This window comes from Abramis brama, assembly GCF_963993115.1.
Source record: "Abramis brama genome assembly, chromosome: 11".
NCBI classification, from domain to species: Eukaryota; Metazoa; Chordata; class Actinopteri; order Cypriniformes; family Leuciscidae; genus Abramis; species Abramis brama.
Genome location: NC_139973.1, coordinates 16673924 through 16683507, shown reverse-complemented (window position 1 = coordinate 16683507; position 9584 = coordinate 16673924). Strand labels below are relative to the sequence as shown.

Sequence of the window (9584 nt, the reverse complement as noted above, 5' to 3'; positions counted from 1 at the left end):
TCCGCATAGGATACACCTGTGCATCCTCGCTCATAACTCCTCAGGAAGCCTCCTCACTCCTCGTTCCTCGCCTCCTCGCGGTGCAATTAGAGATGTCCTTCAAGATGGCTGAGCTCAATCGGTTTCCGGGTCGTAGGATGGAGGACGGAGGAGGAGGGATATTGAGAAGCACCCTCTGAATAGTTGAATAAAGTCGTTATTTTTGTTTGTTTTTGCACACAAAAAGTATTCTAGTCGCTTGATAAACTTAAGGTTGAGCCACTGTGACTTGGACTATTTTAACGACATCTTAGCCATGTGAGCCAGCTCTCAGATTTCATCAAAAATATCTTAATTTGTGTTCCGAAGATGCAAGTGGGTTAGAACAACATGATGGGGAGTAATTACTGACAGAATTTTCATTTTTTGGTGAACTAACCCTTTAAGTAAGTGTTTTTAAGCATTTTTATATGTATTACAAAACAATAACTAAAGGCAGTACAAATTTAAACAATATATTTTACTTGTGAACTGATGTTCAGCTGTTCTTTTAAATAGTCAACGTATTTCAGATCATCAGTCATCAAAGCTCTGTAAACACTGGTCACAGACACGAAGATGTACCTTTAATTTCTCCAAACTGATTGCTCACTAAAAAAAACACAGTCATCATGTTTTTCGGGCCATTTCACATTTGATTTTGACATGAGAAAAAGCGGTGATATGTAAGTGTGTGAGTTGTTGTCACGTCTAGTTTTGAGTTTTGTTTAATGGTCATGTTTCATGTCCTTTATCTTGAAGGTTTCCCATTGTCCTGTTCCTGGCTTTGTCATGTGATCCTGCCATGTGCTCCCCTTGTCACATGTCCTATGTTGTCATTGGGTAATTGTGATTATGTTCACAGGTGTGTCTTGTCTAGTCATTTTATAGTCTGTGTATTTAAGCCCTCCTGTTTGCCATGCGTCTTTGTTTAGTATTGATGTTTTTCAGTTCATGTTTAAGTTTTAGTTTATAGTGTCATGTCAAGTTGTAGTTTTGTATTTGCTTATTTTGGATTAGCAATAAACTGCACATGGGTTCTCCAAGCTTGCCTCCAGTGGACTAAATGTTACAGATGTTTACTTACTTTTTAATTAGTCTTCCCATTATCAGCATCATTTTGTCGCAAGCGCTCACGAAAACAAGAGGCGGGATTTATTGCATAAACCAATTATGTCCAATCATAGTGCGATGGAGGCGTGGCCTCCTCTCACGTGACTCAAAAATCAATGGGCTCAGGGGAGGCAAGAGAGACACGGATTCCCTCTGTAACTTTACCTGTAATTTTGTAATATGGATTATTTTCTAAACCAAGTTTTTGAGGAGGCACTGGCCTTGCTTCGGATGAAACACCATTTAACTTGTGGGCATCAACTGTGTCTGTCTGTCTTAAACCTTTCTAAACCAGTTTATCCTACTAAACATAATTAGTATGATTTCTGTGTTGCTGTGGTGGGGAGGGTAAATTAATATGTGGTTTTGTCGTATTGTGGGTGTGTACTGCAGGGTGTTATGTGATTGTGGGTGTGCATGTGATCACACTGGGTGTGTTGCGGGATCAGCACTGCTGGTGCAGAGTGTTTTTTCTTTTTTCCACCTGTGAGAAACCATTGGCGTTTTCAGACTTTCATCTTGTAATTTCTTTGTCGTATCTGGCCTTGAGCTGCAGCTTGTACCTCATCTACAGAGGTCATCTCACCCTCTGCTGCTCTGATCTGCAGTTTTGCATAGCTAAGCAACTAAGTAAAGGGTATAAACTCAGATGAGTAACACCAATAATTAAGGACTTGATGGTATAATTTTACTCGAGGATATTCATTACAAGTCTGTATAAACCTGCTTCACGTTTTCTTTTCATAGTATGCTTGCACAAAAAGCAGGTTATCTGAGCTTGTGCTCTAAGTTAAGATGTTCATGAAAGTATATTGATAGCAATATGTTTACTGACCAGTGCAGGCGATTGTCATCTGTTTATAATGCCACGGTGTGGACTCAAGTGTTGAAATTGGTACTTTTTCCAGTTTGATAGGGTGATTTGTTTTGTTTTTTGCACTTTTATGTAGTATTTTAAAGAAAATTCCAAGCCTAGAATGACATTACAAGGTTTTTAGAATTTTTTGATTAATTTGTTGATTGATTGATTGATTGAATAGTTTTAACTGAAAAAGATAAAAATATAATGTTAACTGTTTCGACAACTTCACACACACAAAAATCCTCTTGTAGAAATAAATGGAAAAATAGCTAACAGAAGATTTATGATGCTGATGTATTTTTAAAAATGTTTATTTATTTAATGAGTGACGTGGTTACTTTTCACTGAAAGAATCGGACATTGCTTGGATGGCATTTCCTGCAAGCACATTTGTTTTTGTTTTGCTTATTGTTCTCTAAAGAAAGAGATAATAAAAGGAAAATTATGAAATCACATAATATACAAATATATAAACAAATACTTTGTTTGTGAATGGTGTTTATCCCACAAAATTCAAATGTTTACAATTTAGTTTTGTGTGTTTATCAGCGTCTTTCACTCTCGATTGTTTGCAGTGAGCTGCATTAGGACATTGTTCCTAATGAGTCGAAGACGCACCATTTCCCCTTTCTGGGGGCCCAGGGTAGGTCCCCTCCCGACCAGAAGCTGGAAATGAGCGTTAATAGCTAAACATCTAAGTGTAAACATACCGCCCATTTTAATTTTCACTATCAATATCCATCAGAGGAAGTTGAGGGCACAATCTATGTGGCGCCTTCAAGTCTGAGAACTTTTTGTCCATATACCATATTATTTCTATTATGCCTAAAGCAATAAGTCACATATTTAATGAAACATTTTTCCTGTGTTTGTGCTTGGATTTATCTACCTTTTAATGAATCAATGATTTCTCAAATCACTGACCCCTTGTAGTATGAAGTATCATTAGATGGGGACATTTCCATTTAAAGATGGGATTGTTTGGTTGAAGCTCTCTCCGGGGTGGAGCCGTACCTGTTGCAGTATTCAGTGGAAAGGAGCTCCCTGTCTCCTCCTAACCTGCTCAAATCAGAGTAATGATGGAGAGGAGGAGGTGGCACTGTTTGCATGCATTCCTCAAGAGGACATGCTGCTCATTAGAGCCTTCATTAAACACAGCTTAGTCTATATTCTGATAGAGAGACCATCACAGACAATTACACTCAAGCAGGCATTTACTGCCATTAGCTCACCTGACTGAACACACCAGAACACCCAATCTCATTTTGTTCCATTTATCTTTTTTGTATACTCTTGCTTAGAAACTAATGCTCAAGACCAAAACAATTGCTGTTTATTCTATTTTATTTATTTGTTTATTTGTTTGTTTGTATATTTATTTATTTATTTATTTCGAAATGTAATCTAGGGGAGAAAACAGTTTTTTTTTAAATATTTTCATTCATAACTCAAAGACTACTCTAAACTAGCAATATTATACATATTAAACATGTAGCAGTATTAATAATAGAATATATATAATAGAATATAGGCTGAATTTAATAGCCTACAAGGTGCATTAGTAGCACTAGTACATTAATAAATACAAAATTATATTAATAAACTACATCTCAAAAAAGGGTACACTTCAAAGTAACAATATCATTGTTTAAAATATTTTATAATATTACTGAATCGTTTTGACTTTATGTAAATTATATAATTGCCCCATGTAGTGCATAAAAATATTGTATGTATAAATTATGAGTTCAATCAGAATCTTATGTATTTCTTACTAAAGCAGACAATATTTGGGATTGGTTTCCAGGGTATGTTCACTTGATCTCCAAACAAATCACTTGCAAGTGACATTAAGTACTACATGTACCGTGTACATATGCAAGCAGAAATAAGAACCAAAGTGTTATCATTACTAGATGCATAATATTGAAACGGACATACTTTTAAAATAATCTAAGACAATATTTGTGAATAAATTTCAAAAAAATGGGAAGATATTTTTTTTATTATTGGCACTTTTTTTCAATCACTATCTCTATTAAACTGAAAACACACTGGCAGCCTTATAATATTAATACTTCACTGATAAGACATAATTAAACAGTATACTTAGATACGCAAAGATTAATGCAACATAATATTCACCTGCTTCATTGGTTTGATTGATCTATACATTAATCTTAAACATTTTCCAGAGGGGGAAAAAAATATCATTTAAAGATCAATTCAAAAGGTTTTTTTCCTGTATAAAAGTTTTTTTTCCTGCCCCGTCAACATTAACAGTCATTTCAGGACAGTGAGGATCATCTCAAACATACTCAGTCCGTTTTCTCGAACCATTGACAGTTCTGATCTCCTGCCTTTGATGGTGATACACCAGATTTGCTTCACTGTGTCTTGAGTCGGTGCAAGACGTAAATAACAGGATCCCTGCCACAATGTCGAGAAGTGCTGCGGACCAGCCGATGAACAGTGCGTCCCCGAACTCTGAACGGGGCAGCACGTGAGGTGTCTTCTCATCGAAGAACTTCATGACAACATGATGAGCGACGTAGGAAACGGGAGTGAGCACCAACATTCCGGCGATGCATAAAAACACAGCAGCCGTGATCTTCAAACCTCGCTTGGTCCGTCGTCCCTCCTCGCTCTTGCAGCAATTGATCTGACTCATGGCAGGGATGGCGAGGAGAAGTCCGAGAAGACATGTTGCATCCGACAGGCATATCAGAACACGGGCCAACATCCACATGTGATCGAGGCCTAGGAGAGTGTCGTAGGGGCGGCACTCCGTGCCAATCACCTCGTGGAACACGCACGACTCCCAAAGCCCTTGTTCGTGGCTCTCCAAGGAAAATAGCTCAGTAGAAAGTGACATCCACTGAGGCATAATGGTGGCCGCCAGGGAACAAAACCAGCCCCCCATCCCGATCAGCATCCCCAGAATTTCCATAGCCACATTGCAAGGGTTTGTCATGGTTACCTCTGACTACCGTGTCCCTCTCGGGGTCCAACGGCCTTCGGAACCTCAAGAACCTCTTCTCTGTGAGAGAAATGAGAGAGAAATGAAGAGTATGAGAAGAACAAAAGCACCTTGGATCCTGATATTGTACAGTTCTGCTGGCAGGTTCTTCACAGTCCGTCAGTCTTTAGTAAGAGGCACTCATCATCTGAGCACAGGAGGTAGAGGAGGTGTACACATGGGGAGAGAGGGCACTCAAACTTTAGGCCCTGCCCTCTAGGATCCTTTTCAGCGAGAGAGAGAGAGAGAGAGAGAGAGAGAGGAGAGAGAGGAGAGAGAGAGGGAGGGAGAGAGAGAGAAGAGAGAGAGAGAGAGAGAGAGAGAGAGAGAAGAGAGAGGAGAGAGAGGAGAGAGGGAGGGAGAGAGAGAGAAGAGAGAGAGAGAGAGAGAGAGAGAGAAGAGAGAGGAGAGAGAGGAGAGAGGAGAGAGAGAGAAGAGAGAGAGAGAGAGAGAGAGAGAGAGAAGAGAGAGGAGAGAGAGGAGAGAGAGAGGGAGGGAGAGATCTTTTTATTCAGACCCCAATCTGGCAGTAGGAGACCAAAGGCCACACGGGATGCCATTAAACTGTAGACAGGATGCCATTAAAATCTGGATTGTTGTCATTTTCAAGGGACAAACTGTTTTGATTTTACTACCCCATTAGATTTTGTTTGTATCTTTTCATCATTTTATTTCCCTGCTATCGGCAACAGCACTTTGCCGTAGGGGGTTGCCATGAGGAAAAGAGAAAGGTTTATAAAGGGAGGAAAGTTTTCACTGTTTATAGAGTTTTTTTAAGAAACGAATGGGTGAGAGATAAGCTCCGCTAAGTGCCTGGCAGTCCATTCTTTGACCCACTGCAATTGCACAGCAAATATGCAGTGTACCTAACAAGGGATCTTTGATCCCTGCCGACTTCTGCATGGTTATTTATTTATTTAATTTTTATTGGAAAAATAAAATGTTTGGATGTATACAGTGGGGTCTGAAAGAATTAGTTTTTTTAAATATATTTTTGGTTACACTTTAGACATTATTTTGACTAGCCTATAATTAACGTTGCACCTACATGTCTACTAACTCTCATTAGAGTATAAGACTGTTACGGGTAGAATTAGGGTTAGGTTACAATAAGTTGACATATACTGAAAAGTTACTTGTTAAATGTCTGTTGGAGGACCATCATAATAAAGAGTTAGCAGATATTAAGCAGAAAGTCTACTAATACACTAATGAGAGTTATTTGACATGTAGGTCCAATACGTCAACAAAATGTCTAAAGGGGACCATCAAAATAAAGTATTACCATATTTTTTCATGACTAATCATATTCTATATATTCAATTGGAGTGAGAATGTATGTACTGTATGTAATATATGTTCCTCCTGATGATTCGTTTAATTTACCCATGATTGGAAAATGAGAGCATGTGATTCAGTCTGACAATTTTTACAGAACAGTGTCACAAATTGACCTATTCGATGTCCTATAGAAATAGTGCAGAATCTTTCCATTTTTCTAATTCATTCACATTTATGCATTTGGCAGACACTTTTATCCAAATCCACTTCCATTGCATTCAAGCTAAATGTTTGGCCAGTATGTGTGTTGCCTGGGAAAGGGAATCGAAACCACTTGGCATTGTTAGAGTCATGCTTCACCAGTTGAGCTACAGAAACATGAAACATTTTATTTTTGTGGTGCAAGAAAATATTTTGAGTTTCAAAGGCCTTCCTATATCAAATGCAACATCCGTTTGTGTGAAATATTAAGCTATTAAACATATAGCCTTCATGTTTTGATTAAGTGCAATTTAGTTTTGTGCAATAAAGCATTGTCATTGATACTCATGTGCATCAAAGTATTTTTTTGCTGTGCATAAAAAGAAAAAAGGAAATGAGAATGTGACCTGAGGTGACCTCATTTGATCTGGCTTCTTCAGCATGTGGAATAGTGTTGAGATAGAAGTGTTCATTGCACTTACAGAATGCCACGTATGGCAGCGGCTGAAGAACAAATCTGTGACGTGAAACAGTGGCTCTCCACAAACACATAATTGGCTCTCAACAAACACATAATTAACACACGCACATTTCAGACCTTGTCTGAAAAAGATTTGGATTACAGTTAGTGCAAAAAAATAAAAAAAATAAAAAAACTTTCATTGTTAAGGAGAAGTTCAGCATGAAAAATTAAAACTCTTTCATCATTTACTCACATTAATGTCATTCCAAACCAATATGATTTTTGGAATCGAACATGGTCACTATTCACTTATGAAAAAGAGTACCATCAACATTCTTCTAAACATCTTTTGTGGAATGATTCAAGGGACATTAATTATGACAAAATTACTGTTTTTATATGATCTATTCCTTTAAATCCCTGTAGAAGTTGATAAGGGATGTTGAGGTTATTATATATAATTATTATAATAAAGAAATTGAGCTCTAAAGCCACTTCTGGAAATTTCATTGGCCTTGTGTCTTTTCTCTCTCTCTCTTCCTGATTTTGTATATTGTTCCACATAATATGTATTTATATTTTTAATGACATTAAATTAGTTTGAACTGCAGCATACAAGTGCACCAGTTTGTTACTTACCTTTTTAAAGTATTCAAATGGAAATAGTGTGATGAGGAATGGAAACGGATGAGGAGGAGTAGAAAAACAAAATTTAGATGTATTTTATCCTACAGGAAATAGTGTGATAAAGAGTGAGCAAGGCGTTTCTAATAAATCCACAGAGGTTTGATTTATGATGCCAGCAAGCCCAGTGTACGCAGTGTATAGTTGTAATTTTCCTTTTGTAAGTATTCTTCTAGATGTTATCCATGTTTTATGTCTCAATGATATGCAAGCAAACAACCAAATAAAAGATTTCAAGAAAAAAAAAAAACCTTTTCACTTCCTTTCTGTCACATGAGGCTGTCAACTTCCTACCCCTACTTTCAGGAAGCATGGCGAAGGCAAACCCTCCCAAAGAAAGGTCATTTTCATGTTACTAATAAGTATTTTTTGTTAATCATGAAGGTTCTCTAGAATCATCCAAACAAAACAAATCTTACAAGAGATCTATGGTTTTTTGTATACTTAGTCAAAAGTCCAAATGGCAACTATAGTTGCCGGTGGGCAAATGCCTTGTAAGTACATATCTCAGAGACGCCAGGCAACAAAATGTAATTTTGTAATAAAATCTTCTTTTTTTTTAACAAATGTAATTTTACTTAGTTTATTAATGTTTTTACTCCACATTTGGACATTTTTACTCCACAAAATGTATATGAATAAATTGATTTTTTTTTTTAAACAGGTTTTAATAAATAAACAAAAAAGTTGTTTATGTAAAATTCACCTTATAAAAGACCCACATTTCTAAATTTCATTCATGGGGATAACATGGATAATTTGACATGGTTTAGTGTAAGATTTTTTGCCCATATTTTGGAAAATGCAGTTTTAAAAGTAAAAAAATATATATCACTTTAACCATTAGATGGATGCAGAGCTCTAAAAGTACTAAAAGTTTAAAACTAAAAGACATCTTTTCACACGTCTTTCCAGTTAGATTCATATCTACATATTATGAAATCACAATTATAACAATAAAAGTTACTTTTTGTCAAAGTTTAGCAGTTTTTGTACTGAAAAAAAAAAAAAAATCAGTTTAATCAAACCTGATCAGGATGTTACAAAGAGAAAAGTCTTTAGAGTTTATCATTTATTTAAAACATCTGTTTTTCATATAATTCTACAAATTTTAAGTGTGCCACTTAATTTCTATCTATGTGTGTTCTGTGTTGTTTCTGATTTTGAGGATGAATTTTATCCGTTGACAAAATTCTTTTGATTCTAATCATAATATAACATTGTTGAAAAACAGGACAAAAAATGCCTAAACTTTGACAAAAAGTAACTTTTATTGTTATAATTGCGATTTCATAATATGTAGATATGAATACAACTGGAAAAACTAGTGAAAATATGTCTTTCAGTTAGTCAAATAGCAAATAGTGGAGCTCTACAGCCATCTACTGGTTAAAGTGATAATTTGTTACTTTTAAAACTGCATTTTCCAAAAGATGGGCAAAAATCTTACACTAAACCATGTCAAATTATCCATGTTATCCCCATGAATGAAAGTTAGAAATGTGGGTCAAAAAGACCACGAACAGCGCACAAGGGTTAAGACAAATGGATTTGATGTTTGTTGTGTTTTCATATTCAAGAGATTATAAGCTAGATGCAGCTTTTTTGGGTTCACGTCAAATATTCTTCGACTTTTATACATAATACATTTGTTTATGAATAAAGATTGATCTGTTGAAAGCAGTTATTTTGAGATAGATGCCAAATGTTCTCCTCCTAATCATATTTGACATTGAGGGGGTGCATGCAACATATTTGCCCTTCGGCAACTATAGTTGCCGCACATTCAAATACGATTTTCAAGAAAGAAAAAAAAAAAAGAAAAAAAACCTGGGGAAAATAAATGCAGAACATGTTCACATAGGACACTATTAACACGACTACATGCATGAAACCATTCAGAAAAATGTGGTTCACAAATGGGTTAAAGGCTAGATGATAGA

At 36.2% G+C, this 9584-nt stretch overlaps 1 protein-coding gene across 1 annotated transcript; it reads right to left on the bottom strand.

Annotated features, from left to right (window-relative positions):
* Window positions 1-3980: 3980 nt before the first annotated feature.
* Window positions 3981-7737, bottom strand: cldn33b (claudin 33b). Its single transcript, XM_084128436.1, has 2 exons — window positions 7597-7737; window positions 3981-5033 (listed from the first exon to the last, which is right to left on the bottom strand). The coding sequence occupies exon 2, from the start codon at window positions 4965-4967 to the stop codon at window positions 4302-4304; it is 666 nt and encodes a 221-aa protein (XP_083984562.1). The 5' UTR covers window positions 4968-5033; window positions 7597-7737; the 3' UTR covers window positions 3981-4301.
* Window positions 7738-9584: the final 1847 nt, after the last annotated feature.

Bases quoted from the DNA above. Each gene is read 5' to 3' on its own strand.
- cldn33b (XM_084128436.1), bottom strand. From the start codon at position 4,967: ATGACAAACCCTTGCAATGTGGCTATGGAAATTCTGGGGATGCTGATC.